Source organism: Dipteris shenzhenensis, chromosome 2, assembly GCF_047967505.1.
Source record: "Dipteris shenzhenensis isolate YYH24624 ecotype China chromosome 2, Dip_SZ_1.0, whole genome shotgun sequence".
NCBI classification, from domain to species: domain Eukaryota; kingdom Viridiplantae; phylum Streptophyta; class Polypodiopsida; order Gleicheniales; family Dipteridaceae; genus Dipteris; species Dipteris shenzhenensis.
In genome coordinates, this window is record NC_141597.1 from 20,747,410 (window position 1) to 20,773,427 (window position 26,018).

Below are 26,018 nucleotides of genomic sequence, written 5' to 3' on the forward strand. Positions count from 1 at the left end.
AATCGTGCACCAATCATAAACTGAAAGGTGAATGACTAGCAAAGCTAAAGCTAAGGTGATGGTGGTAAGAGGGGGAGGTCGATGTGAGGATGGTGTAGTGTCATAAGGTTGCACTAGGTACATACATACATAAGTACATGGGTACATACTCGCATACTTACACACAACACGTACGTACATATGTATGTGTTTATGCATGCATACATGCATGTGCATGAGAATCCAATGCATGTAGGTGAGAGATGTGGGTGGGTGGGAAGGCTGCGTATTGCATGTACTAACGTTTGATTCATGCTTGTTTGTATCCTAAAGTTTGAGCCGTATTTCATTTGCTTGCTCCACCTATCTCCTTTTTCAAGTCACTTTCATCTAGGCATGAAAGCTTTAATCCCTAATGAATGATCAAAGCGTTTGTGTCAAACGGTTTGTGTTAAGGCCTCCGAGGCTTTTACCTAGGTGTGATTTGCCCTAAAATAAGAAAAAGGGAAAATGTGTTGGTTGAGAAGTTGTTTCCCCCTTGATCCCACTATGAGTGGATGTGAAAGTATATGAAAAAAAAATTTCTTCCCCCACAACACCACACCCTTTCCCCCCCCTCTTGAGTGAACTTTCAAAAACATTTTTTGTCGGTGGATCCTTGACTTCACCAGTGGGAATCTAACCCCTTATAGCAGGGGATATTGTCACCAAATTTTTGGGTGTCACTCCATACCATGATGTAAGGGGAATTCCTATTTGGGTTACCATTTCTAGTAGAAAAAGCTAGACTGCCATGCCATTTCCAGCAACAAAAGGTTGTGGCTATACCAGTTCATTAGACTATGGCCTCCTTTTACCTCCTGAAAATGGTTGGCCCATCACTTAGCATGACTAGAGTCTCCATATTTTATACTCTTACCATTTCCAAGTCACCTATATTTAGGATTAAATGCACATTTTTCTACTAAGCAATTCCTCTAATCAGTTTTTGCAAGCTCAAGGAGGGTTAACATGGATAGAAGAAGGAGATAAACCTTCTTCCTTCTTCTTTGTAGCCATGCGCAAGAAGAGACTCAAGGATTCTATCATCACTTACAATAATGAAGGCAACGTGGTGTCTGGGGACAACAATATAGCTAAAATCTTTGCAAAACACTTAAGTAGCATAGCAGGCACTAATTTGGCTATACTAGAGTACTACAACAAGAGACTTGAATCCTTTTAAAGAAACTTACAGAGAAAGGCGCTCTCTCATGAGGAGATACACCTTCAGAGGCCCTTCTCGGAGGAATAAATTAAATACTTTGTGATGAAGATGCTAAAAGAGAAAACACTAGGTAGTGACAAGATGCCAATAGGTGCCCACGATGAACTTTAAAAGGGAGATTTATTAGATAAGAGGCGACGAGGGCATGATTAGCCTACGTGCGAAGAAAGATTAATCACCATTCAAGATTTCAAGAAGGTTCAAGGATACAGAATTCAAGAATGTTCTGGCCGCCCTAAGTGAATATATATGTTAAAGCAAAGGGAGAGGGGGAGGGAGACGAAACGAAGAATCGAGAGAGAGAGAGGGAGAAGGGAGGGAGAGGGGGAGGCAAAGGGGGAAGAGGGGGTTGAGGGGGGGAAAGGCACAGAGAGAGTGGATGGAGGGGGAGAGGCTCGAGGAGAGAGAGTGGAGGGAGAGGGAGAGGGAGAGGTAGAGGTGCTTAATAGGGATAGCAGAGCTTAGCTTGAGCTTATAGCTTAATCCCCACAGCAATTGACAAAGAGTGAATAGGAGAGTGTATAGAAGAATAGGTAGTGACATGATGCCAATAGAGTTTTTTTAACACTTTTGGGATGCTTATGGGTCGGACATGACTAAACTAATTAATGCATGTTGAAGGAATAGCTTGTAGCCAACAAGTATGAATATTTGGATTATCAAGTTAATTCCCAAGCTACATGACAGACTCCATACAAAGAGTTGGAGGCTAATTTGCATGATGGACTACACTTACAAAGTGTTGGCCAAGGCCATGGCCAATAGAATCAAATTTGTGTTGGGTAGATTAATACATCCGAGATAGTACGGGTTTGTTATTGGAAGAAACATACATGATGTAGTTTTGAATGTGATTCTAGCTATTGATTATGCTGTAAAGCTTAATGAAAAATTGTGATGCTAAATTTGGATTTAGAAAAGGCCTATGATAAGTTGAGTTGGGACTTTATCCTCACGATTGGTTTTGGCAAAGGCTTCTGTAGGCTTACAAGAATGTTGTTCTCCAATGTGATTGCAAGAATCTCAGTCAATGGGTACCATTATGAGTACTTCAGACTACATAGGTCGATTTGACAAAGGTGTCCATTAGCACACATCTTGTTTACAATTGCAATGAACCCCTATTGTGCCAGCTAGATCATCATATGAATCTTGGTTTGATCACAGGTATTTCACTCCCAAATGGATCAACCCTTTGTTCATAGTTTTTTGCTAATAACAACTTACTTGGCATGGAAAGTAATATCACAAACCTCCTCAAAGTGTATAATTAGTTCAGAGCAGTCTCTAACTCAAGGTGAATCCCATGAATACTGTAGCACTCTGGCTGGGTTAGGATCAGGTCCTAAATTGGGCAAACCAAATCTAGTTTCAACGGACAAGGCCTGGACAAATTATCAGATACCTAGGCTGTCCAGTGGCTTTGGGATTTCCCTTAAGGATAGGTTTGAGTGGGTTCTTCAAAAATTGAAAGGTAAGTTCAATAAATGGATGGATAAGAAGTCATCCTTTGTAGAGAGATTGGTGATAGCTAAGCACATTCTGTCCACATACGTAGTTTTTGCCTTAACTGCTTTTCCTTTTGATGAAGCCTCTTTGATTCAATTAGATAAAGTAATCAAGGACTTTTTATGGAAAGATGAGTGGCATTTGGTGCCGTGGGACTTCATTACTTCAACAAAAGTGGGTGGAGGACTTGTGTTGGAAAGAACTAAGAGGAAGTGTGAGAATCTATGGAGCAAATGGCTCCTACAGTTGCACACGAAGCAACCATGGTGGGCACAAGGAGGATTGCCAAAAAGTGAGCAACAAAAAGCAAGCGAGCCAAAAAAAGCGAGTGATACAAAACAATAGAAGATTTATAAATTCCCTATTTCAGTATCAAAAAATATAATTTATTCAAAAGTCCATACGTTTTCAATGTAAAAAGGTTAAATATGCATATAACTTTAAATCCACTAACACTAATTTCACATCTCCCATAAGAGAGTTGGTATGTTTCATTGCCAAGTCATCATTAATATCAAAGACAAACGGTACTGCAATCAAGTTCTCCCTTTCCACCATAATAATTGAGATCATTAATGCAACCTTCCACACAAGTGGGGTGCTTCCAAGGACTCCTTGGATGGATTGGTCTACATTCCATGCATATGTAAATGTTTATCTTTTTTAACTATATTCACTCTTGGAACAAAACCCATATTTCTTTATTACTGCAAAAACATCCCTTCCCAATGATTCAATCTTACATCCCACTAATCCAACGAGTGCAACAAATTGAACACAAATTCATATTTTGGTACATGATATTTTACTAGATAGTGCAAAAAGGCATGATATCTAGATCATGCCTTGCCATTTGATTTGATATGTAACATGACCCCATTTGGACTTGTAAACAAAGAGATATAGGGACGTGAAAATGTCATCTTTTGGGCCCTGTTTTGGCCCAAAAGATGACATTTTCACACCCTTGTATCTTTGCAAGCTGTCAAAATTTGGTTGTTTTGGCCTAGAAGATGAGTTTTTGACATTCTTGCATCTTTTGATTGTCAAATCCAAATGGCATAATGTTACATTTCATATCAAATGACAAGGCATGATATAGATGAATATAATGCCATTTTGCACCATCTAAGAAAATTGTGTGCATCAAAATATGAATTTATGAATTTTGGCCGATTTGCTGCACTAATTTTAAGGCAAGGTTTCCCATAATAGGGAGCGAGAAGACACCATCTATCAAAAAAAGCCAACTTTTAACATCCTCTACCTTTTAATTGCGCTCCAAGGTTCACTCTTCATAAACCCATAAAGCATGTGCGAGCAAGCATGTGTTTAAAATGACCCCTAATCTTGAATTTTAACATTTTGTCATGTAACTGGTTAAACCCTGTATGTGTTTACATTTTCAATCTTAAAATTGTACACCCCTTCACAATCTACATATATAAATTACTTTAAGTTGCTATTTTATAAATCCCCTCATGCACATAAACAACATGTAAGTACCCCCATTAAAAAAATACCCTCAGTGCAGAAAGTGCTAAACAATATATGTTTATGAGTGATCCCCCTGGTAATTGTCAAACCCAAATGGGGTCACGTTAAAATAGTCCTTAACTTTAGATTACTCAATTTCAAGAAATGTGACACATAACCCCTCTTTTGAATACTTTTTACTGCAAGCAATTATTTTGGGACACTTACATTCTTTCTTTGCCTGCTTGATTTTCCTACTACTTCAACAAATTCTTGCTTGCTTTTTTAGGGTCGCTCAATTTTTCCCGCTTGCTCTATTGACTGCCTCAGGTGGAAGTAGTTCATTACTAGATTGGCCAGAACGGCCCTCAAGGTGTGAGAACTGTGGCAAGATCTAGTATTGGAGGATTTCCCTTAGCAAGTTGGTACAGATTTGGAAGAAAAAGGTAAGAGGATGCAAGTGGATAGGATGGGGATGCCTCTTCGGGAAGATCGCTTTGGCTATCGAGTTGGGCTTTTGATGAAGGTATACCTATTGTTTAGCGCCACCCAAGAGTGGCGAGAAGGTTGTTCCGCAAAGGTCTTAAGATCTTCAGAGATATCTCTGGGATCTAGGGATAAATGATTGGTTGCCTAAGGTTGTGATAGCAGACATGTTTGAATTGTCCTTGAGGGAGAGGATGGTGATGGATGAACTAATTGACAACATAAGCTAAACTTGGCCATCAAATACGGTGTTTAAACCCTTAAGCGATTACATGGGCTTTGCATTCACTTCAAGGAAGCCATTGCATGTATGCTCCGCCAAAGATTTCAACGATGATAGAAGCAGAACAATTACTAGTGAGATTCGAAATCAGTTGAAAGAGGTTGCACCCTTTGACAACAATGTGGCTCCATAGGGCAGTGAGAACTTGGAAAGCCCACCCCTCCCATAAGCTCATTCCACTTCTCTGGAGAGTAGTAGTGGGTAAATTACCAATGGAATCCAAAGGTATCGCCGCTTTGCATGTGCTATGTAAGTCAAAGAGAGAAACCCACTTTCATATTTTCTGGGAATGTCCTGCCACATGTAGTTTGTGGTGGAAGGTTGTCAAATGGCTTGAGAAGAATGAGATCATCGTTCACCATGGAAGACTGGAAGCTCGTAACCTCAAGCTCTGTTTTGGACTCTCTCTCTCTCTCTCTCTCTCTCTCTCTCTCTCTCTCGTGTGTGTGTGTGCGCATGCGCGAGTGTGTGTATGCCTGCACTACTTGACATCTTAGCTCCTCGTGTCCATCTTTGACACGTTTAAGAATGCTAGGCCCGAGAACAATTCAAAATGGTTCTCCAAGTCCTATTGTTCACGTACGATGAAAAGCATGTCTCGTCATTTCAGTATTCTTTGTGATAGATGATGTCTCGATGATGTTCATACATGATCTGTGGCAGTTGGCAACTACACAAGAGTATATTTAAAATGATTCTCTTTCAGTCCCTTGCTTCCACCTTTGGACCTAGTAAAAAGGTCTCAAGTTTAGCCATCCTTGCTAGATTCAGAGCCTTTGCCACCACTGCTTCCGCTTCATCTTTGGAATGCCTTCCTTTCACTTGTAATCTTCTTTGATGGTCGCCTACTAACAGATTGGTTAACAATACGCCACTACTGGTTAAGTGATGTGATTTGATGGACAGTGGCAAGTCCATAGAGCCAGGATTGTGTCTTGGAGCTAGATGCCCAAGATGATGGTAAAAGAATAAGAAGAGAGAGTGGTATAAAGAGATTAGGGTTGGCCCTCCCTTCAAAAGGTGACATGTATAAAAGGCCAAATGGTTGATTTTGGTCTTCATTATTATATGCACAAGTTTGGAATACAAGCTCCCTCTTCTCTTCTAAGAGTGTCTTTGGGTGTTTTCTTGTTTCCTTTGTAGTGCCTTTGTGTTTGCCACTCCATCCCCTTCACTCTCCTCTTCCTGTCTCCTTCTCCCTCCCTTCTCCCCTCTCTTCTCCCTTCTTCCCCTTCCCTCTTTCTCTCATGGAAACACATTGTAACAGTCTAGGAGCCGCTTGAGTGATAGATGCGGATGGCTCGTGCTTTGTATTGCTCTTAGAAGGAGTAGCTTTGAGTGGAGGCTCGATCGGCATTCCTTCAAGATCCCCATGACACGTGAGTCATCGTCGAGACTACATAGCCTCCAAGAGTGGCACTTCTCTTTGAGGTTGGAAATTCCTTGTAGCACTATACTCTAGCACTTTGCCTGGCTTGAACGACAGTCTTGCTCTCAATCTGCTACGCATAGTCTTTCTTCACCTGAACCATGCCAATCTAAGCTATGTGATGATCCTGCAATCCTATAGGTACACAATGTATGTGATCGAATATGTTCAAAGGCAAGAAGCTTCTTATCTTACCATAAATGCAATGAAAATAGAAACCGCTAGTGTTTGAACATTGTCTTTTGGTGTATATCCAATTTATCGCGTCTCTAAAATCGAAAGCAACCCAAGCCAAAATCCTTTCTTATTCGAACAAGTGAGAGCTATGATACCTTGAAGTGGCAAAATTAGTATAGTCCCCAAGTCCACGTCCACATGATTACCATTTCGAAACAGCGAAGTAGCCAGTCAATCTCCAATGCCCCTAAAGCAAAAGTCGAATACCTTGTCAAGTTAAGAGTTGCACGTTTAGCCTTATTGATCATGGATCTGTGTTGAAATAAATCGAAAAGATGCGAGTTGTAATCATGGATCTGTGGTAAAATCAATCCAAAAGAAGCTGAATATGTCTTGAATTTGGTAATTGCAATTTTTCAGATTAGATTCGAATGGCAAGATGGTGAGAGCAAGTTTCAAAGTCCACGAAGCTGGGACCTCGTGACGAGAAATCAATCACCGCAGGAGCTTTAATCATAAACTCACCGTTAAGGTTCCCACTATTCTCCCAACAAGACGTGCAGCGGATTGGAAGTAAGCATAAAACGGTTAGAGGCAGAGATGTGGATTTCATAATCTTATGGGATTCATATGATTCAAGCGGAGTGAATGCAAAAATGAGGTTAAATTAGAATAAAGCTGTTTATTAATCCCTGTGTTTCGTCATCAAATTTGAGAACTACGCTTGGTGTGTCTAGGAAGAATTGGTTGAGCAAGGTGTTAGAATTGGAGACATCTAGAACCAAGCCCACTGCACCAAGCTTCTTGTTGGTTCTCTCCACAATCTTTAGGATGTGGGTGTCGAATGCAGGGTCATCTTTGGCAAAGACACACAATATGATACTTCCTTGAATCAGGTTTTTGTCGTAGTTGTCCGAATTCTGGCAAGGAAAGCCTTGGCGGAATGAATTTCATTTGCTGCGATGACACAATTTTTCGGATTAGCATTCGAATGGCAAGAATGGCGAGAGGATTAGAAGAGATTTTGCGAGGATGAGCAAACAGGTTAGTGCATACTATGGTGATAGAATGACCTGAGAGTAGAGGATAGCCTGAGATTTGAGGAAATGAGGGTTGAGGAAACGTTATGATTAATTGCCCAATCGCAACTGAATAAAAAATGCAACGATCAAGATCACACCTCCCAATTCATTTTAATCCAATGGACCTGATTGCTCCCATGGTCCTCCCAAAGTTCTCGTTAATAGAGAAAGAGATATTATTTGTCTGGTGTTAAGCATTTCCCCTTATGAGTTTTGGGCAAATATATGTTGTCCCTACTCAACTTTTACGCATTTCCCCTCATTGTTCACAAAAAACCTGCAAGCTATATACAATGAACCTGCAACATTTTCATTTTCACCCGTAAAAAATATTTTCTCAATTTTGTAAAATCTGTAAAATTTTAGGTAGTCCAGTTATATTTTAGCTAAAAACTCGGCAAATTCTTAGGAGAAACCTTCAAAATTAGAAACCTCAAGTTTTGTGATTTGTTGAGAAAAATGTTTTCTTGTGAAGTTTGTTTCCCCTTCTCATTCTCAATTTTGGGTTGGTGTGAATGAAGTGCATGTACATTGTAATGCATTGGAATTTGGGAGGTGGGAGCACTTTTGGGCAATGGATAATGAAATTAATTGAGGAATTGGGATATCCCGACGTCAATCCGACAGAGGCAAAACGGAAATCAGACACCTTCCTTGCCTGCGTTTGAACTTTGCGTTGGTGCGACAGATCAAACTTGCATTAGTCACGCAGAATTATGATTTTGGTTTTGCTCCACTAGAAACGCTTCAGGGAGACAGAGAGAGAGCGGACTCGAATTGCTTCTGGTTTGTTTGTGGTGCCCCAACAGGGGTAGCCTGCAAGCAAACCAGGCGGCCTAACGGAATCAAGGATTGATAGTGAATTTGCTGAGAGAAGAGCAGAGAAAGAAGACTTACTTGCTTTTGTGTTGCTGAGACGAGAGAGACCTGAGTCCTTGAGAGGAAGGAAGGAAGCGAGAGAGAGAGAGAGGGGATTGAAGGGGTATTAGAGTAGACACGGAACCTGATGAATGCAATAGGCGTGGAATCTCATCGTGGAAGCTTGATGGGCAAGATCGTACAGAGGGCGATGTGATGTAACATGGAGTTTTGCCACATGTAGGCAGCAGCTGCTGCTGCTGCCGCTGCGGAAAAAAAATGCGTGTACATGAGATATCGCGAAGCAGCTTGTAGCAATCAAGACCGAGCGCATGCCCTCTTTGCGAGTAGAAATTGCAGGGATAGTGGTACGGCTTCGTCCTGTTCACTACTGGCGGTTTGCAACTCCTGTTCATGCTTATATTCGGGCAAAAGCTTGTTTGTGCATGCGAGTGACCGTAGATTTGTAGCACTTCGCCTGTATCGTGCCCCAAAAATTCTGTATTCCGGTTTCTAATGCCTGCGAACTACTCTTCATTGAGACGGGATCATATCACTCTGCAGGATTACCGAAAGGTTTGATAGTCTTTAGGAAACAACAGAGAAAGTAAGTGGACCTTCTCCCACCCAAGTGGCTATAAGAATCGATTTGGTTTTTTTTCATCTCGACCTCAATCGAAACGCAATGGCAGAACGGCAGGAGCGGTTATACACCGTCTGTTGGGAACGTAGAAATGTCCATTCCCCGAACTGGCTGTCAGTATTGGGTATTCTTCTGTACCTTCTTGGGGACCTTAAACATCCCTTGGGTGTTCTGATGAACCGAGCGACCTTTCAAACTATTGTCCGGTGACATTGTGCATCGATTACGCCATGAAGAAGCGTTCTGGAGTGATCCACTAAATATTTTCGAGGAGAGAATTTGAGATGATCATGTTGGGTTACTTCGTTCGTCCGCGAAGGTTAAAGAGAGGCCAGACAAACTGCAAGAAACAAGCCTCAATTTGCATCGCGGGCGTCCTTCGGCACGGTGCTGTCGCTGGACTGTCGTAAAGGAGCGGGTGTGGAATGTGGGAGTCTGGCTTTCTAAACTTATATTTGTCAGATGTAGGCTGCATAGCCCAAATGACATTTTTCAGGGTGTTGGTAGAAAGAGACACGTTCCTTGCTGGCTGATTAAGTGTTTTGATATTACTAGTCGCGATATCAGGGTATATTTCAGCTATTTTGATCCTTACTAGTAAACCCCGTTCTTACTGTGTTATCAGATATCGTGACGACACAATCTTCTAAAATATACCCTGAAATATACTCTGATCTAAAACTTCTCGTTTCAATCCTATTCCACCAAAACATCAGCTGCATGGTAGCCGATGTTCTTGGGCTGGTCTCTGTGATTCGTTGAATCTTGGCTGACGATCCATTTGTGATGTTGACCTGAGGTTTTGATCTTCTTCTGAATCACATTGTTTGAGAGTCGTCACATGAAGTTTTAGAAATACCACCTCGAATGAGGTGATCTGACAGTTTGTTAGTCAGCCGACTTGGGCGATTTCGATTGGACCTGCATATTGACACCTTTGACTGACCAAGCGGACCTGTTGGAGTCTTTTGCTGGTGCTGGAGGAGCTGTCGCATAGCCGGCTTGATGTCATACCATGGGCAGGAACTAGGGCTATATGAACAAGGCAAGGTGAGGTGCATGATTGTAGCTCCACGTCGACACAGCTTTAGAAGCACAAATGCTTTGTTTCACTGCTGCTGCGACCTGCTTTCCCACCTTATCTCTGGCTCAGGTTGTAATTTGACACTTAATTCAGGCCATGGTTCATTCTTCCTTTGAATTGGTGCTTTCTCCATCTTGGATGTTGTCCCAGGGGTGAATTAGAGAGCTAGATTGGTTTCCCCGTTTCTTCCTACCGACATTGTATTTGGCATTAGTGCAGGCCTGCAAATTTTTATTTTAAGCCCCTGAGCTGAATAAATCCTCATAAAAAGCTTGCTGGTTTGCTTGCTATTGCCCATTTCCTTGTGCCCAGTATAGGAAGACCCTTGCCAACTATGTGCAGGAGCCCATGAGAGCTATATATGGCAAAAAGAGGTTGAATACCTCGGGCAGATAGTGGGCAGAGAGGGGATTCAGGTGGACCCCACAAAGGTGAAATGCGTGAGGGAGAATGGCCACAGCTCTCGGTGCTTTGCAGAATTCAGAGTGTTCCCAATTCATGAGGGGGACAACTAGATGGACCTGTTCTTGGTATCTAGATGAACTGAAGAAGCTGACATGTTCGAATTGTTCCAAAGAGCTTCTTCTTCTTGAAGGGAGCTGATGGAGCATCTACAATGTCTTGTGACCTCATGGGTAAATCTTTTGCTGTGAGGGGAGTTGCCCTTTTGCAAGCAACACCCTGTGTTTTTCTACATATCCAAGTACTTATTCTTGCTTTCGCATCTACAAGTGAAATGTGTTTAACATACTCTCTTATTTTACTGCCATTTATGTGATGCACATAATGGAAGAGAGTGGTTGCAATATTTTGTTTATGAGTGCCTGAAACGTGGCCAGTGCATTAGACGAGAATGGCATCACGGTGAACTCATACAAACCCCTTTTTTGTACGGAAGGTTCTTTTGTGCTCATCACACTTCTTCACCCTGATCTGATGATAGCCCGATCTCAGATCTATCTTCGTGAAGAACTGAGCACCCTTTAGTTCATCCAACAAATCATCAATTCTGGGAATAGGAAATCTGTTTTGTATAGTGGGCTTCTTGAGATATGCGCCAAGCCCCCTTGATCCCATGCTTCTGAACTCTCATGGTGGAATTCACGAAGCCGATCATCCATGGGAGTGGTAGCTGTGCGAGGAATGCCATGTATTCTGACATTGAGAGCCTTACTGGTCCTCTGCTGCTGTTCCAAGATGGTGGCTGAAATGGTGGCCTTCACAGGATCGGAGCTGTAATATCTCTTGGCTCAGGCTATGGATGAGACGGTCCTACTTTGCCTCTTGTGTGCAAAGGTGGTGTATCTCTAGAAGAATGTGGTCCCAGGAGTCTGATGGAATCGTGTGACCATGGAGCGTGTATGGGTGTGGCATGAATGGGGGCTGGATGATAGGAGAGGGAGTGGAGAATGATGAGGGGACATCACCTTCGCTTGCCTCACAAGCCTGCCTCATGGCTACCCTTCACTCTCAAGTGCCTGCTTTCTTGCTCTTGTCTCTCAACTCTCGAGGTGCATTCACTTGCTTTTTGGTCATTTCTTCTATGTATGCCCTTTATGGCTTCTCTAAGTACTGGTTACGTAGAGATTGTTTTTGGCTTTTAGTAGAGAAACAAGGTAAGTTTGAGAAGACAACCAATCGCCATCTTCTTTTTCATTCATGTCTCAATGAACACCACGTAAAAGTAGGTACCATGTTGAAGAGCTCGAGAAGGCAAACATTTTATTCCTAAGGAGCAATAGAAGGCGCAATTTAAAAATACATTTTTTTGAGCACTGAGGAGGGTAAAGGTGTCTGGTTGAGAGGTTAGGGTGAGAGAGAAGAGGCAAACAGTGGTGGGGCGTACTGAGTCAGACTAAGAGGAGTTGCCCTTGGTCCAGACAATGACGATGATGCTGCTGCAAAATCTGGCACTGCCTTTGGTACTGCCAAGTTAATGTGAGTACCAGAGGCGGCAAAAAATCCAGCTAATACATCCATTCAGGGATGGTACAAGGCAGCTCCCAAGGAGTGCTTAAATTGACTCCGAGTTATTATAAGGTACCTACATTCTAGTCTGAAACATCCATACATCAGTTTAAGACTGAGTCTTTTGGTTTTGGTTTAAACTCCTTGATAAGGGCCACACCCTCACGATGTACTGCCCATTTGCTGGAGTGTCTGACTGCATGGACCTTATCCACTTGCCTTTTGACTTCGTTGTGCTTGAGTGAGCTTTTTGGCTACCCATACTTTGTCCCTTTCAGTTCATTGCTGGCAAAGAATATTAAGCCTTGCAGCTTGTGTGCTAAGAGTAAGCTTGATGGATGCACTTTACATAATCTACTTTGTTTTCATCTTGTGTGTGTCTGTGTGTGTGTGTATTGGTACAAAGATGCACATTTTCTTGGAGAACTTCCTCTGGCCCAGTTGGAGGTTTTATATTAGTGTTTTTAGTTTTGAGTAGTAGCTGTTCCACTTTGGGACAGCTATGAATGTATAATTTTCTTAATGGAAATTTTCTAATACAAAAAAAAAAGTGTGTGTGTGTGAGAGAGAGAGAGAGAGAGAAGTAGAAGTAGAAGTAGAGTCTATTAACGTCCTTGGGGGGCCAAAAATGACCCATGGGACCCGTCTCAATACAATGTAAAATAGAGTCTCCTCAAGGAGAGGGGTCAGGAGTCTATGAGTTCCTGACGCCAGGTAAAAAGACGAGTGACAAAAGATCCCAAGGCTGCCGGAGAGGCAGTAGAGAGAACTGATGTCAGCTGAGCGGAGTCCTCCAATATCTGTTGGTAGTCCTCCCTGATATGTGCATATCGGGGGCACTGTAGAGCCACATGTGCCTTCGTCTCAACTGTCTGCATGTCACAAGGGTACAGACTCTAGCATGTTTGGGCTGATGCATCCAAGCTCCCTTCTCAATTGCAAATGTATGAGATCTGGTACGAAACCTGGCTATGTTTCAGCGATAGATGATGATATGATTTTATTAAAGTCCGCGTGAACAACAAAAATCTGAATTTGTACGATTGGATATATTCTAGTCTCTAGTCTTACAAAGGTATATATAAAGTCCGCATGAGACCCTTTCAAGATCCATGGGACTGGTGACCGCTATTAAACTAATATTGGTCTTTAACATCTAGAGAAATAAACTTCTTACAAAATTGTCAGGTATTTAGTACTTGTTGTGCTAGCCCACGTACCTTGTTGCGGTGTTCCAAAACTTCTTTTAAGTAGCTCCCTAGCTTTTTGGCTGGCTGTTCCAATTAGAATTTGCATTCTCTTCCTCTGCTGTCTCCATATCCTTATTTGGTGTGTGCGTAGTCTCTACACCTTAGGAGTACATATTGTTAATCTTCAACCTCCCTTGTGGGGCAGATTTCGCAGGTTCTTTCCTCTCTGGGGATCCCACTTGCCTCTCTCCACCTCTAGGTCACGTGAACTGGTTCTAATTTTGTAGATTAGATGCCTTTTGACATTGATATGTCTTCCCCAAGGTATTTTTGCATTCCGTAGCTGCCCATTGGATGAATTTCCTGTTTGTAGAATTTGTTGGGATAACTATGGTCAAGGGCTTGCTCTATGGTGCATGTGTGCATCTAGGGGAGTCACGTGTGTGTGTGTGTGTGTTGTAGAGGCACATCTAGTGCTATGATGTGTCTAGTGTGTGACCTAAGTGATGATGTAAGCCAAAGGCCCCCACATGGGAGGTTCCTTTGATTTAGGCCAGTCCCACTGATGTAGGGGCTGATTGCCATTGATATAGGGGAGGTGCCTACACCATCCTCTCTTTCTATAAAATGGAGGTCATTCCTTTATTCTAATACATGGATTTTGCCTCACTTGTGCTCTCACTCTTTGTGCCATGATGCATCTCTTCTATCCCGCACTCTTCTATATTTGGTATCAGAGCAAGGTCAATCCTACCTAGCTCCTAGAGTCACCTAGAGCCCAAGATTTCATCTTCTTTATCACCTTCATTTTGTTTGAGCTCTCTTATGGCCTGATCATTGGAGGCGCCATATCTCAACATCTGACCGTTAATTTTTAGAACGCTTCATGCTGTAGCTTTATTTAGTTAAGGCGCATGTCTTCACCGTTGGGATCTGTGCAATTAGGCTTCTACTGCTCGTGTCGACACTCAGACTGCTAGTGGAAATTTCGCGCAATTCAAGCCTGCTGGAGCGATATCTTGTCAATTCCTCTGAGGGCGTGCTGGGCGACACTCTTGGGAAGGTGCTGATGAATTTTGGTAGACAATGGTCCACAGAATGCTGAGAACAAAGCAAAAGACCAGTCGAAAAAGGCGGGATTCCCACAGACAATGCAGCCCGTTTTTTCGCCTATCCTCTCCTGAGGATCTTCTTTGATGTTAGGCCTTTCATTTGTCTCTGAAAGCCCCTTAAATGCCCTTCTCTACAGCCTCAATTGCACCCTCCAGCTTCAAATTGTTCGATTTGGGGGAAACAGTCAAAATATGGTTAAACTTTGACCATCGTAGAGGTTTGACCAGCCAAAAATTTTATTCTATATCTGTTTTAGCTGGCTGCACTAATAGATCTCTGTTTGACTAAGTATTGACTCTGAAATGGACTCCACAAGTGTCATGGTACTTGTCATTTATGGTGATAATGTTTACATTGTCTATGTTTGAGTGCCATTTGCAAAGGGATAGTTTATCATTTTGAAGACAGGTGACTTGTGTTGAGAGATACTAGTTGTAAGAGAGTAGACAGTGCCTGACAAAGGTAAGACCCTCTCATGGCTACTTATAAAATTGACAAGTTTAATGGCCAAGGATTCCATACTTGGCAGATGAAGATAAAGTTTATGCTTATGAAGGAAAATCTATGGGACTTAGTCAAGGAAGGAACTCAAACCTCTCAGGAAGGTCAATCAACTACAACAAAAGGTAAAGGAAAAGCCACTGACTCTACTTCTACACTTGCAGCTGCAAAGAGAATTGAGAAAGCCTATGTCATCATTGCATTAGGTTTGGGTGATGACTATGTACACCACATTTCAGATTTGGAATCCCCTCTTGAAGCATGGCACAAGTTAGACATATTCTTTGGTGCTAGCTCTCATACTTCCAAATTAAATCTGAAAATTAAGTTCTTTGAACTTAAAATGGAGGGAGATAATGTTGCTGCCCATGTCAACACTATGAGAAGTATTATGACACAACTAGCTTCAATTAATTCCCCTGTCACTGAGGATGATGCTATGGCAGTGCTTTTAAAGAGCATGCCTCATGATTTTGACTATGTGGTTACTACTTTGAAGAATCTTCCTCAACCCTCATTAGAAGGCATCATTAGTGCCTTACAAGAAGAGGAAAGAAAGAATACTTCAAGAATGGACAAAATGCATACACAGGCACTTGCAGTGAGGTTTTCAAAGAGCAAGTACAAGGCTTGTAAACACTATGGGAAAAACAATCACCTTGAGAAGGATTGTTATAGATTCAACCCTTGCTCATATTGTGGAAAGAATAATCACTCTGAAAAGTTTTGCAATGAGAAGAAGAGGACTATGTCAAATTTGGTTGAAAAGAGAACTCCATCAGCAAAAGAAGCATCCACCTTTGTAGTAGAAGACAAGGACTTTGCCTTTTGAGCAACTTGTCTTTGAATTTTTGTTTATCATCACTTGGTCAAATTTTGAGGTTTTCTAGCTGGAGTAGTACTCCAAAAAGAATGTCATATGCTTTGTCTTTTGTAAATCACCTCTGGTCACCATATGATGTACGCCATGTGATATGTGTTTGGTCATCCCAGTTTTGTAAACCTTGGCGCTTAGGCACCTTTGCTAGCATGAGATCCTAGACATAGATTTATCCTTGACCACCATGAGATGGCCATGTGTGACCACCATGAGATGGCCATGTGTGACCACCATGAGATGGCATGAGAAACTATGAGACTAGATGTATCCTTGACATTGCAAGAGGCAAACCCTTGAGGGGGGGTATGTTGGGATAACTATGGTCAAGGGCTTGCTCTATGGTACATGTGTGCATCTAGGGGAATCACGTATGTGTGTGTGTGTGTGTTGTAGAGGCACATCTAGTGCTATGATGTGTCTAGTGTGTGACCTAAGTGATGATGTAAGCCAAAGGCTCCCACATGGGAGGTTCCTTTGATTTAGGCTAGTCCCACTGATGCAGGGGCTGATTGCCACTGATATAGGGGAGGTGCCTACACCATCCTCTCTTTCTATAAAATGGAGGTCATTCCTATCCCACACTTTTCTACAGAATTGCATTTTTGTCTCTGGCTAAGCCATAATTTTTGTACCATTTTCTGCGTCACTATCCCCTGATTTCACATCTATCCTCTGGTATATCAGTGGCTGTTATGCCCCATGATTCCATCCATTTTATTCCCTCTCTATGCTATCCCGTGATTTGTGTAGCTTCCATTGCCTTGTGTATTCATGGCTTACCTTGTTCAGGTAAGCCATGAATTGACATCATGCGTCCCCTTCTAGAGGTATAATGCATGTTTCCACCAATAGGATGGGGTAGGGTGTTTGTGCCTTGACCCCTAATTGCCCTATGAGGAAACCTTTGTGTAAAGTTTCTATTCTGTCCCAATAGGTGAGAGAGAGAGAGAGAGAGAGAGAGAGAGAGAGAGAGAGATGTTTAAGGTTTGGTGTAGCGTTGAATCTGAAAATCATGCTTTGGGTTTCCTTTCTACCGCTTGGTGCAGGAAGTAAGGCTGAATAAAGTTGTTGACAATGCCACGACCTGAGTTAGATGACAATGAAGTCAGGAGATTTGTTAGTTTCTTAAAGGATCAGAATTTACTGGTATCCATGAAAGATGAGTTGCTCTTAAGCTACTCCATTTACAGGTTCCAGGTGAAGCCGTCAGTGACTTTTGCCAATCTTCACCATATTTTACTTGCATTGAAAAGAATTGATGCCATCAAGGGCTGGACAGGTCAAGACATACATTGGAGCTCAAGGGAGATCATGCAGCATGCCCTGCAAGACTCTAAAGAGCACATACAAGTAACTACACCTTGCAAAAGGGAAAATGAGGGACAGACGATGTCCAGTCCTGAGCATCTCCTAGACAATGGTTACTCAAAGCTCTCTCTGTCATTCAAGGATGATAAACGTGCTTCAAACGAGAGAGCTTCTGATTTTGAGCAAGTGGATTCAGAGGAGAAAATTGTGTGGAATGGGAAGGGTGTTCTGTCCCCTTCCACCTTGGCAGATATGCCAACTTCATCTTACACGGTTGACACAGGCAGATATTCAGGTTTGATTGAGCATAGTGAAGGTGTTTTCAGCCCACAAAGAGACATTGACCGAAGTACGAATCTTTTGCAAGGGAGGAATGGTTCTGCCTCATATCAATATTTGGCTCTCCAAGACTTGTTTGACAAAACAAAATGTCAAGAGGGTGGTCTGTCTTTTCACAGGAATAAACAATCCACAAGCTTGACGGGAGGACGGGATGGAATGTTTAGTAATGCGGGATCTGGTCAAGCAGATAAGTATGTGGAAGTACCAAAACCAGGTATTGAGAAGATCTTATGGAAGTTGGGCAGTCCAGTGACAGAGGGGCACAGAAACACACATGAGAGGCGAAAGCTTGGCTCGAACAATAAGCTGAATGCAAGTTTGTGTCTGGCAAAGAATGATGTACCACACAGTAAAGGATCAAGGCTATCAGGGCCTGGATTAAAATGTACCACTGTTGATAATAGTGTTATTGATTTGCACTCTTCTGATGCATGTGACAAGTGCCAGCATTGTGGTCATATTGATAAAAGGCCAGCTTATATCAAGATGAAACACCATGATAAATCCGAGGTTGCACATGGTCCTATCTTGAAGTCAACAGCTAGGGCAAACATGCCTGTGGTAAAGGGTAGGGAACAGGATGCTGGTCATTGTGTCAATGTGAGAGAAGACCAGAGGGACAAAGTGAATAGTATGTTACGGGGTTCTGGCTTACTCGATAAAATTCATCTAGAAAAACAGTCAGAGTTTGTGGAAAAGACTTTGGTACGAAAGGATGCTCTTTCTATTGGTTCTAAAAATTCTCCAACTGCAACTGTGTCCGATATTGGTTTGTCACAATTTTAATCAAATAGTTTAGGGCTAGGGGCATCAGATGATAGCTGTAAAGAAAAAAAAAACCAGAACAATAGGGGAAGGCGACATATTAGAGGATGGATTGCCACTCAGGAAATAGAAGAAAGAGATATTTTTGTGTCTCAACCCTTCTCTCTGAATCAGGATCAGCCCCAGAAAATGGATGTGTGGGGTACAGAGGTTGCTGTTGTTTCGGTAGTTAATAACAGTACCAAGAAGGTGAAATTGAGGGGCATAAAGATACTTTATGCAAAACCAAATGGTTCTTTTAGCATGGGTCTAATGTCAGTTGCCGGAGAAGATTGTGGTTCTAAGAAACCCTCTAGCTTTATGAATGAAAAGAGCACCAGGATGCCATCAATGAATACAAGCAGGTCACTGTCTTCAAGACAGGTCTCAAACCCCGCCTTGGCTGATTCTTCAATAACTGGTCCATTTAATCTTTCACCTGGTTCCCAGCTGTCTATTCAAGTTGCTTGCTCAGCACAAGACATGGGTTACTACAAAGCTGTTATCTTGTTTGATTTTGGAGACCCTAAAATAATAAGATATGCTACTTTACTTGCTGAAGATGAGGTTGCAAAAGCACTGGCATCAAATGAACCTTATTCTGGGGTGCCTTTGCGGAAATCTGGGAAAATGACAAAATGTATTCGTGGAAAACCTCCTCCTATGCCCAGATTTCCAAAAGTTTTGGGTAAATATCCAATACCATCTGATTTTCGAAGGATCCTGATGAAACATGGTACTGTGCCAGTGTTTTCAGATGGGCTATCTTTTGAGTCTTACCGGGAGTACTTCTCAAGCTTAATGTATGCAGAGGAGCTTCAATGGGAGGTAGCACGTAATCATTTTGTCCTTTTTAACATCAAGTTTTTGACTTATCCAAAGAGTTGCAGCAGTCCTATGCCAGGAAATATTTTAACTTTTGCTGATTTTTTCATCCAAAAGGGTTCCTTCTATCAATAAAAAAGTGAGCGCCAAATGTGACATGTGATAAATTAGGCCAAATCTCATTACAAAATCCAGCAAAATCAGCAAGTATGTATACCATATGCCAAATGCAAAACAGGACAATTGGATTGACCTTCAGTCAGTGTGCTTACTGGGTTAAAAGATAGGCATGTAGATTGAAAGGCTATTCTAGTCCTCTGTCATGACTGGAGATAAAAACGCATAAAAGGCTGTTAAGGCTCCTTGAAGGGTGTCAAAAAAGTTCTGTTCCTAAGATTGCGAAGGAGGGGGCCAGACCCCTTATTGAGCCTTGTAGAGCTGAAAGTTATCGCATTGTGCTTGTATCAACACAGTTATGGAGCTGAATTCCCTCACATTGCATGACTCGAAGGTTGAGATCGCCACGATCCGTGAGAAGGGGCACACACTTGAAGGGATTTTTGGCAGGGGTGGTGGAGATGTTGGGATTTAGCAGTCACCTCCCCACCTTCTGTGAGTGCCCAAATGAGGTGGGCATGGGGGAGGATGTTAGATGGTGTGAGCCCCTGATTTGAGGGGACAAGGGGGCAGGAGACCATAGGGGGTAGGGGAGGTGAAAAGGCAGAAGACCTACCTGTCAGGGAACCCGCGCTGCAGCGTGAAGGTGGCACGACATCCTAGGTGCTCATGGACCTGCGCAGGGGCAGAGTTGGCAGCTGAAACAGCAGCCCATAAGCAGGGCTTATGGGCCCTTAAATAGGGCTGCTAACCGGGCTGACCAGCCAGCAAAGGCCGACCAATCAGGTCGGTTGGTGGGCTGGCAGGTCAGTGCCTTGTGCAGGGAGCCGACTCCCTGGTCGGCCAAAATGAGGGGGCCTAGCCCCTCCTATAAAAAGCCCCCCCTTCCCCCCTCATTCCTCATCACCTACACTAAAAGCCTTGCACACAGGGAGAGGAAGAGGCTCAGCATCATTGACAGCCCACGGGCTGTTTGTACACGCTCACTCTTGAGCTTTTGTTGCCCACGATTGTGGAGGAAGATATCTGAGTTTTGTCCTATCTCTCTTTCAGTTTTCTGAGTGTTGTATGAGCTAGAGAGGAAGTGACGTGTGAGTGATTCTATCCTCTATTTCCCACATGGTATCAGGGCTAGGTTCACAGCTCTAGATCGGAGTACCTTTGCTAGAAGGTGACTCCAATCAACACTCAGGTTTGCTGCGTGGTCAAGTTCTCCACTGTATATTCAGTTTACTATTCTTTATTACAGCAAGGATGGAGGACAAAGATTCTACTGTTGCCTCTTCAGCCCCTTCTCTTCCTTCCTCCTCCAAATTCCTCTCATTTACAATCCCGAACTTCGGAGAGTCAGGGAAGCTAGACGGGTTGAACTACCCGATCTGGAAAATGAAGATCCGGAGCCATCTTGTAGCCCGGAAGTTGTGGAAGCTGACGACGGGGGTGGAGACAAAACCGGAAGACTTGTTGGACAACAAGAGGAAGATTCTTATTCTAGTGGATGGTGAAGAGCTTGAGAATTGGGAAGAGAGAGATGCCCACTCCCTAGCATTAATCATTGGGACCACGGCGGGAAGAGGCTCCAGAAAAGCTGTTTACGCCATCGGACGAGAAGGCTCTCATGGCGAGGGACAAGCCCGGCAAGGGTAAGCTCAAATACTCCAAGAACAAAAACAAGACCGAGGATGCAGAGAAAAAGAGGCAAATGAAGTGCTTCTACTGTGAGAAGCTTGGTCATTCCGCTAAAGAGTGCCGCAAGAAGAAGGCGGACCTCAAGAAGGAGTCGTCCAAGATCAAGGAGGAGCCAAAGACCGAATCGGCAAACGTCACGACTGGCGCTCTCTTCATCATCACTGAGTACTAGTCCGCTTATGCAGTGAGTGAGGGAGAGGAAGGTTGGTATGTGGACAATGGAGCTTCAAAGCACATGTCCAACTAGAAGGAATGGTTCAAAACCATGGAAGGTACGTATCCCGATTCCAAGGTCACTGTTGGGGATAACTGGCCATGCTCTTTGAAGGCTGTCGGTAGTATTCCGTTCATTACGACTGCAGGAAACGAGGAGCTGATTTCCGGTGTACTGTATGTACCGAATTTGTGCAAGAACCTATTGTTTGTTAGTCAGATGGACAAGCACAATATGTCGGTATTATTCGACAACGGCAAAGGTCACTGTCACATCCAAGGCAAACGGATAGGTGGTGGCTCAAGGTGTTGAGGAGCATGGTATATCGGCTCAATGCTTTGTGGTGCACGGGGACCATGGAAGATCCAGATTATGGCATGAGTGGTTTGGTCACGTCAACTATGACACTCTCTCCGGGATGCAGAAGACAAAGATGGTGGATGGGCTTTCACCGATTGTAGGCAATGAGTGTGTCTACAGGGCTTGCGTGGAAGGCAAGCAACACAGGGACAAGTTCCCATAGGAGGCCTCATCACGGGCCAAGAAGCTGCTCGAGTTGGTTCACGCCGACATCTGCGGCCCAATGTCGACAAATTCATTTGCAGGTTCGTGGTATTCTCTCTTACTTGTTAATGATTTTAGTCGCATGACATGGGTATTCTACCTGGCTAAGAAATCTCAGGCTTTCGAGAAATTCAAAGTCTCGAAGGCCCATGTAGAGAAGGAGAGCAGGGAGGTAATCAAAGCCTTCTGCACCGACAGAAGGGGAGAGTTCACTTCTACTATTGTGCAAGAAGCAAGGGATTAAGAGACAGCTCATGACATCTCGCACATCTCAGCAGAATGGAGTTGCTGAGAGGAAGCACATGACCGTTATAGAGACAAGGTTGACCATGTTGCGAGGGAGGAATCTCTCGAAAGCCTACTAGGGTGAAGTCGTGAACACTGTTGTTCACATCCTCAACAGAACCAAGACCAAGGCTGTTGATGGACTTCATACGAAGCTTATTATGGTAAGAAGCCCATCATTTCTCATCTGAGGTTTTTGGTTCTAAAGCATTTGTGCATGTACACAAAGATGAGCAAACAAAGCTGGATCCCCATAGTCGGAGCTGTATCTTTGTGGGATATATCGAAGAGTCTAAGGCCTATCGCCTATTCGACCTAGACAAGAAGAAGATCCTTATCAGAAGGGATGTGATATTTGAAGAGACCGAGCCATAGCCTGGAGCCACAGCTTACCGAGGAGGTTCTAGAACTTCCAGCGTTACCCCCACCCAAAGTCACCATCCGCGAGGTGGAGCCGACTGAAGACCCCGAGGAGGAGGAGGAGGAGGAGGAGGAGGAGGAGCATGCCATTCTAGAGCCAACTCCCAAATCAACTTCATCCAAAGTACCTCCATCTGAGAAGAAGCTACCTCAATGGTATTTGAAGACGTTAGCAGACTCACGGGTCACGGACATACCCAAGAGTAGTTCCAGAGTGCGGCGGTCTCAAAGAAACATGAAGACTCCCTGTGTGAACTACGCTTTGGTAGCTCAACTTGTGGAGCCCCGTTCCTTCCAGGAAGTGAAGGATATACCAGAATGGCAGGAAGTCATGAAGGCAGCGATGGATGCCATTTTGAAAAATGACACCTGGGATTTAGTGCCCAAACCAATCAAGCAGAAGGTTATCGGGACTAAATGGGTGTACAAGCTTAAGTTCAAGTCAGATGGGAGCTTGGACAAGTACAAAGCAAGATTGGTGGTGAAAGGCTATGCACAGTTAGAAGGACTTGACTTCAACGAGACCTTTGCCCCCACAGCTAGGATGGTGACTATTGGGATAGTCATTGCCTTGGGTGCTCATCACAGTTGGCCTTTTTTGCAGATGGACGTCAAGTCTGCATTTTTGAATGGTAACCTGGAGGAGGAGGTATATGTGGCACAGCCACCAGGATTTTAGATTCCAGGATCCCCATCAAAAGTCTGCAAGCTGAAGAAGGCTTTATATGGGCTGAAGTAGGCCCCTAGAGCTTGGTACCAGCAGATAGATGTTTTCTTTAAGAAGATTGGGCTTCAGCGGAGTCCATCAGAGGCAAATCTCTATCTTGACACAGAGGGGGATTTGCGGCTGGTATTGATTCTATATGTGGATGACCTCATCATTATTGGGGATCATACGAAGAAGATTGCTTAGGTCAAGAGACTTCTTATGGAGGAGTGCGAGATGACTGACTTAGGCATACTTCACTACTTTCTTGGGATTGAGTTGAAACAGGGAAGGAGCAATATCTTTAACTTACTGGAGAAGTATTGCAGGGAGCTGCTCAAACGCTTTGAGATGGAAAATTGCAAAGCTGTAGTGACTCCCATGGAAACTGGTATGAAGCTGAGTGTGTGTGATCCATCTCAGCCAGTTGATTCATCACTATATCGACGCTTGGGGGGGAGTTTGCTTTACGTCACCAATACTCGACCAGACATTTCCTTCGCAGTTGGATTGCTCTATCAATTCTCCGCCACACCCAAGAAGGCTCATTGGGACGCAGGTATGAGGGTGCTAAGGTACTTGAAGGGTACCTGCACCTACGACATCACTTATACCAGAGGCATCGAGTTGGGAGGTTTCTGTGATAGTGATTGGGTAGGTGACATTGATACCTGGAGATCGACCTCTGGATATTGTTTCTTACTCTCATCATGAGTTGTGTCATGGGTGAGTAAGAAACAACCTACTGTCGCCCTTTGATCTACAAAGACGGAGTACAAGGCTGCCTGTACAGTGGCATGTGAAGCATTGTGGCTCAAGTGGATCTTGGAGGACATGAATGTGGCCCAAGAAGATGTGACCGCAGTTATGTGCGACAACCAGAGTTGCATAGCGATTGCCAACAACCCCGTGTTTCACGCATGGACTAAGCACATCGAGGTCCACTAACACTTTGTTTGAGAACTCATCGACGAAGAAGTCATAGAGTTGATATACTGCCCAACCAATGACAACATCTCAAATGTCTTCACGAAGGCGCTTCCTAGGGAGCAGTTGGAGCATCTCATTCGACGCATGGGGATCGGCCCACAGTTGTGACATTGAGAGGGGGTGTTAGAAGGTCACTGCCCCACCTATGAGCCCCCAATTTGAGGGGACAAGGGTGCAGGAGATCATAGGGGGTAGGGGAAGGCGGAAGACCTACCTGTCAGGGAACCCGCGCTGCAGTTTGAAGGTGGCACGACATCCTAGGTGCTCCTGGACCTGCACAGGGGCAGAGTTGGCAGCTGAAACAGCAGCCCATAAGCAGGGCTTATGGGACCTTACATAGGGCTGGCCTAAGCTGGGATGACCAGTTGCAGGCCGACCAATCAGGTCGGTTGGTGGGCTGGCAGGTCAGTGCCTTGGGCAGGGAGCCAACCCCGTGGTCGGCCAAAATGAGGGGGCCTAGCCCCTCCTATAAAAAGCCCCCTCTTCCCCCCTCATTCCTCATCACCTGCACTTAAAGCCTTGCATACAGGCAAGCGCATAGGGAGAGGAAGAGGCTCAGCATCATTGACAGCACAGGGGCTGTTTGTACACTCTCACTCTTGAGCTTTTGTTGCCCACAATTGTGAAGGAAGATCTCTGAGTTTTGTCCTATCTCTCTTTCAGTATTCTGAGTGTTGTATGAGCTAGAGAGGAAGTGAGGCGTGAGTGATTCTATCCTCTATTTCCAATAGAGGATGTCTATAGCAGAGAAGGGGGTCAAAGACATGCTACATGGGAAGACAAGAAGGCTGCCAGGGGGCAGTTCTGAGAGAGAAGGGAGGGCAGTGATGATCTTGACCAATAGTGGCTCTAGGTCTGGTGAGGGCTGGTGCTGTTGGGGAAAGAAGTCAGTTGTAGAGCACTGACAGGCTTAGCCTGATGAATCTGTCTGCCTCTGTAGCCTTTGGGAGGTGGCTCGTTGTTTGACGAGCGCTACCATCACTCTAGTGGTCTGCTGGCTGCCCAAGTCAAATAGTCAAGAGGTGATGTTTGCGGTCCTCATGTGAGGGTTAGCCCGAGGGTGAGTGTGTTGTATGGTGCTCTCTGGGTCTCGACTTGTTGCCTCTGGCTTAAGCTATCAGAGAGAGATTTGTGATTTTCCTCTGGTTGGACTCAGACGTGCTGCCCTCTTTGTCTCTCCTTTGCAATCGCAACAGTTGGTCTCTATGTCACTAGGCCTTGAGGAGGAAAGACTCCACATGTCGCTGATCAGGAAAGGCCCAAAAATCTTTGAGTTGTCCAAATCCGCTCCTAACTAGGCACTGATGCCGTCCACGAATCTCATAGTACACAAGGCATTTGAATTCAAAGTGTTCCTCTGTCTCAACCTCTTGCATGTCACATAAAGTGCGTATCTGTCTCTCACATGTGGTGTGCTGAATTGCTTAATCAAGATTCTCAATGCATATGGGAGATGGATCTGAGTATAGCTAGGGGGATTGATAAAAGTTGTTAGAACTTAGAGGATCTCGTGTGTGGAGAAAGAAAGAAAGAAAGAAAGATCTATTAACGTCCGCAGAAAGCCTCACGGGCTTATGGGACAAAGTGCAAAACATAAATGCTTACATCATCTGGATCAACCAAAGAGGGTCGAGGAGCGCACATGGCAACTCAGCTCGAGCTTATTAAAACACAATTCTAAGTTGTAGTCCTATATCAGGAAGGCCTTCATTACATCAGTTTAAGACTGAGGGTCTTTAGGATTAGATTTGAAATCTCAGATTAATGCTATTCCATCTCAATATACTGCCCATTTTCCAGCTTTGTGTGCGTCCTTGACTTTGGTGAGT

At 43.8% G+C, this 26,018-nt stretch overlaps 1 protein-coding gene across 4 annotated transcripts in view; it reads left to right on the plus strand.

Moving 5' to 3' along the window:
• The first annotated feature begins 8,284 nt into the window (after positions 1 to 8,284).
• LOC147904466 (putative RNA helicase SDE3) overlaps positions 8,285 to 26,018 on the plus strand; it is a 66,573-nt gene continuing 48,839 nt past the window's right edge. The window contains exons 1-2 of one of the 4 annotated variants that reach the window (XM_087386665.1): positions 8,285 to 8,914; positions 16,972 to 19,207. In XM_087386665.1, coding sequence (XP_087242791.1) covers positions 18,530 to 19,207 — 678 coding nt within the window. In that variant the 5' untranslated portion in view covers positions 8,285 to 8,914; positions 16,972 to 18,529. Of the gene's footprint in view, positions 8,915 to 12,218; positions 12,314 to 16,971; positions 19,208 to 26,018 lie in introns of those variants that run through there. The other 3 variants (XM_087386647.1, XM_087386655.1, XM_087386674.1) reach the window with 3 other exon arrangements.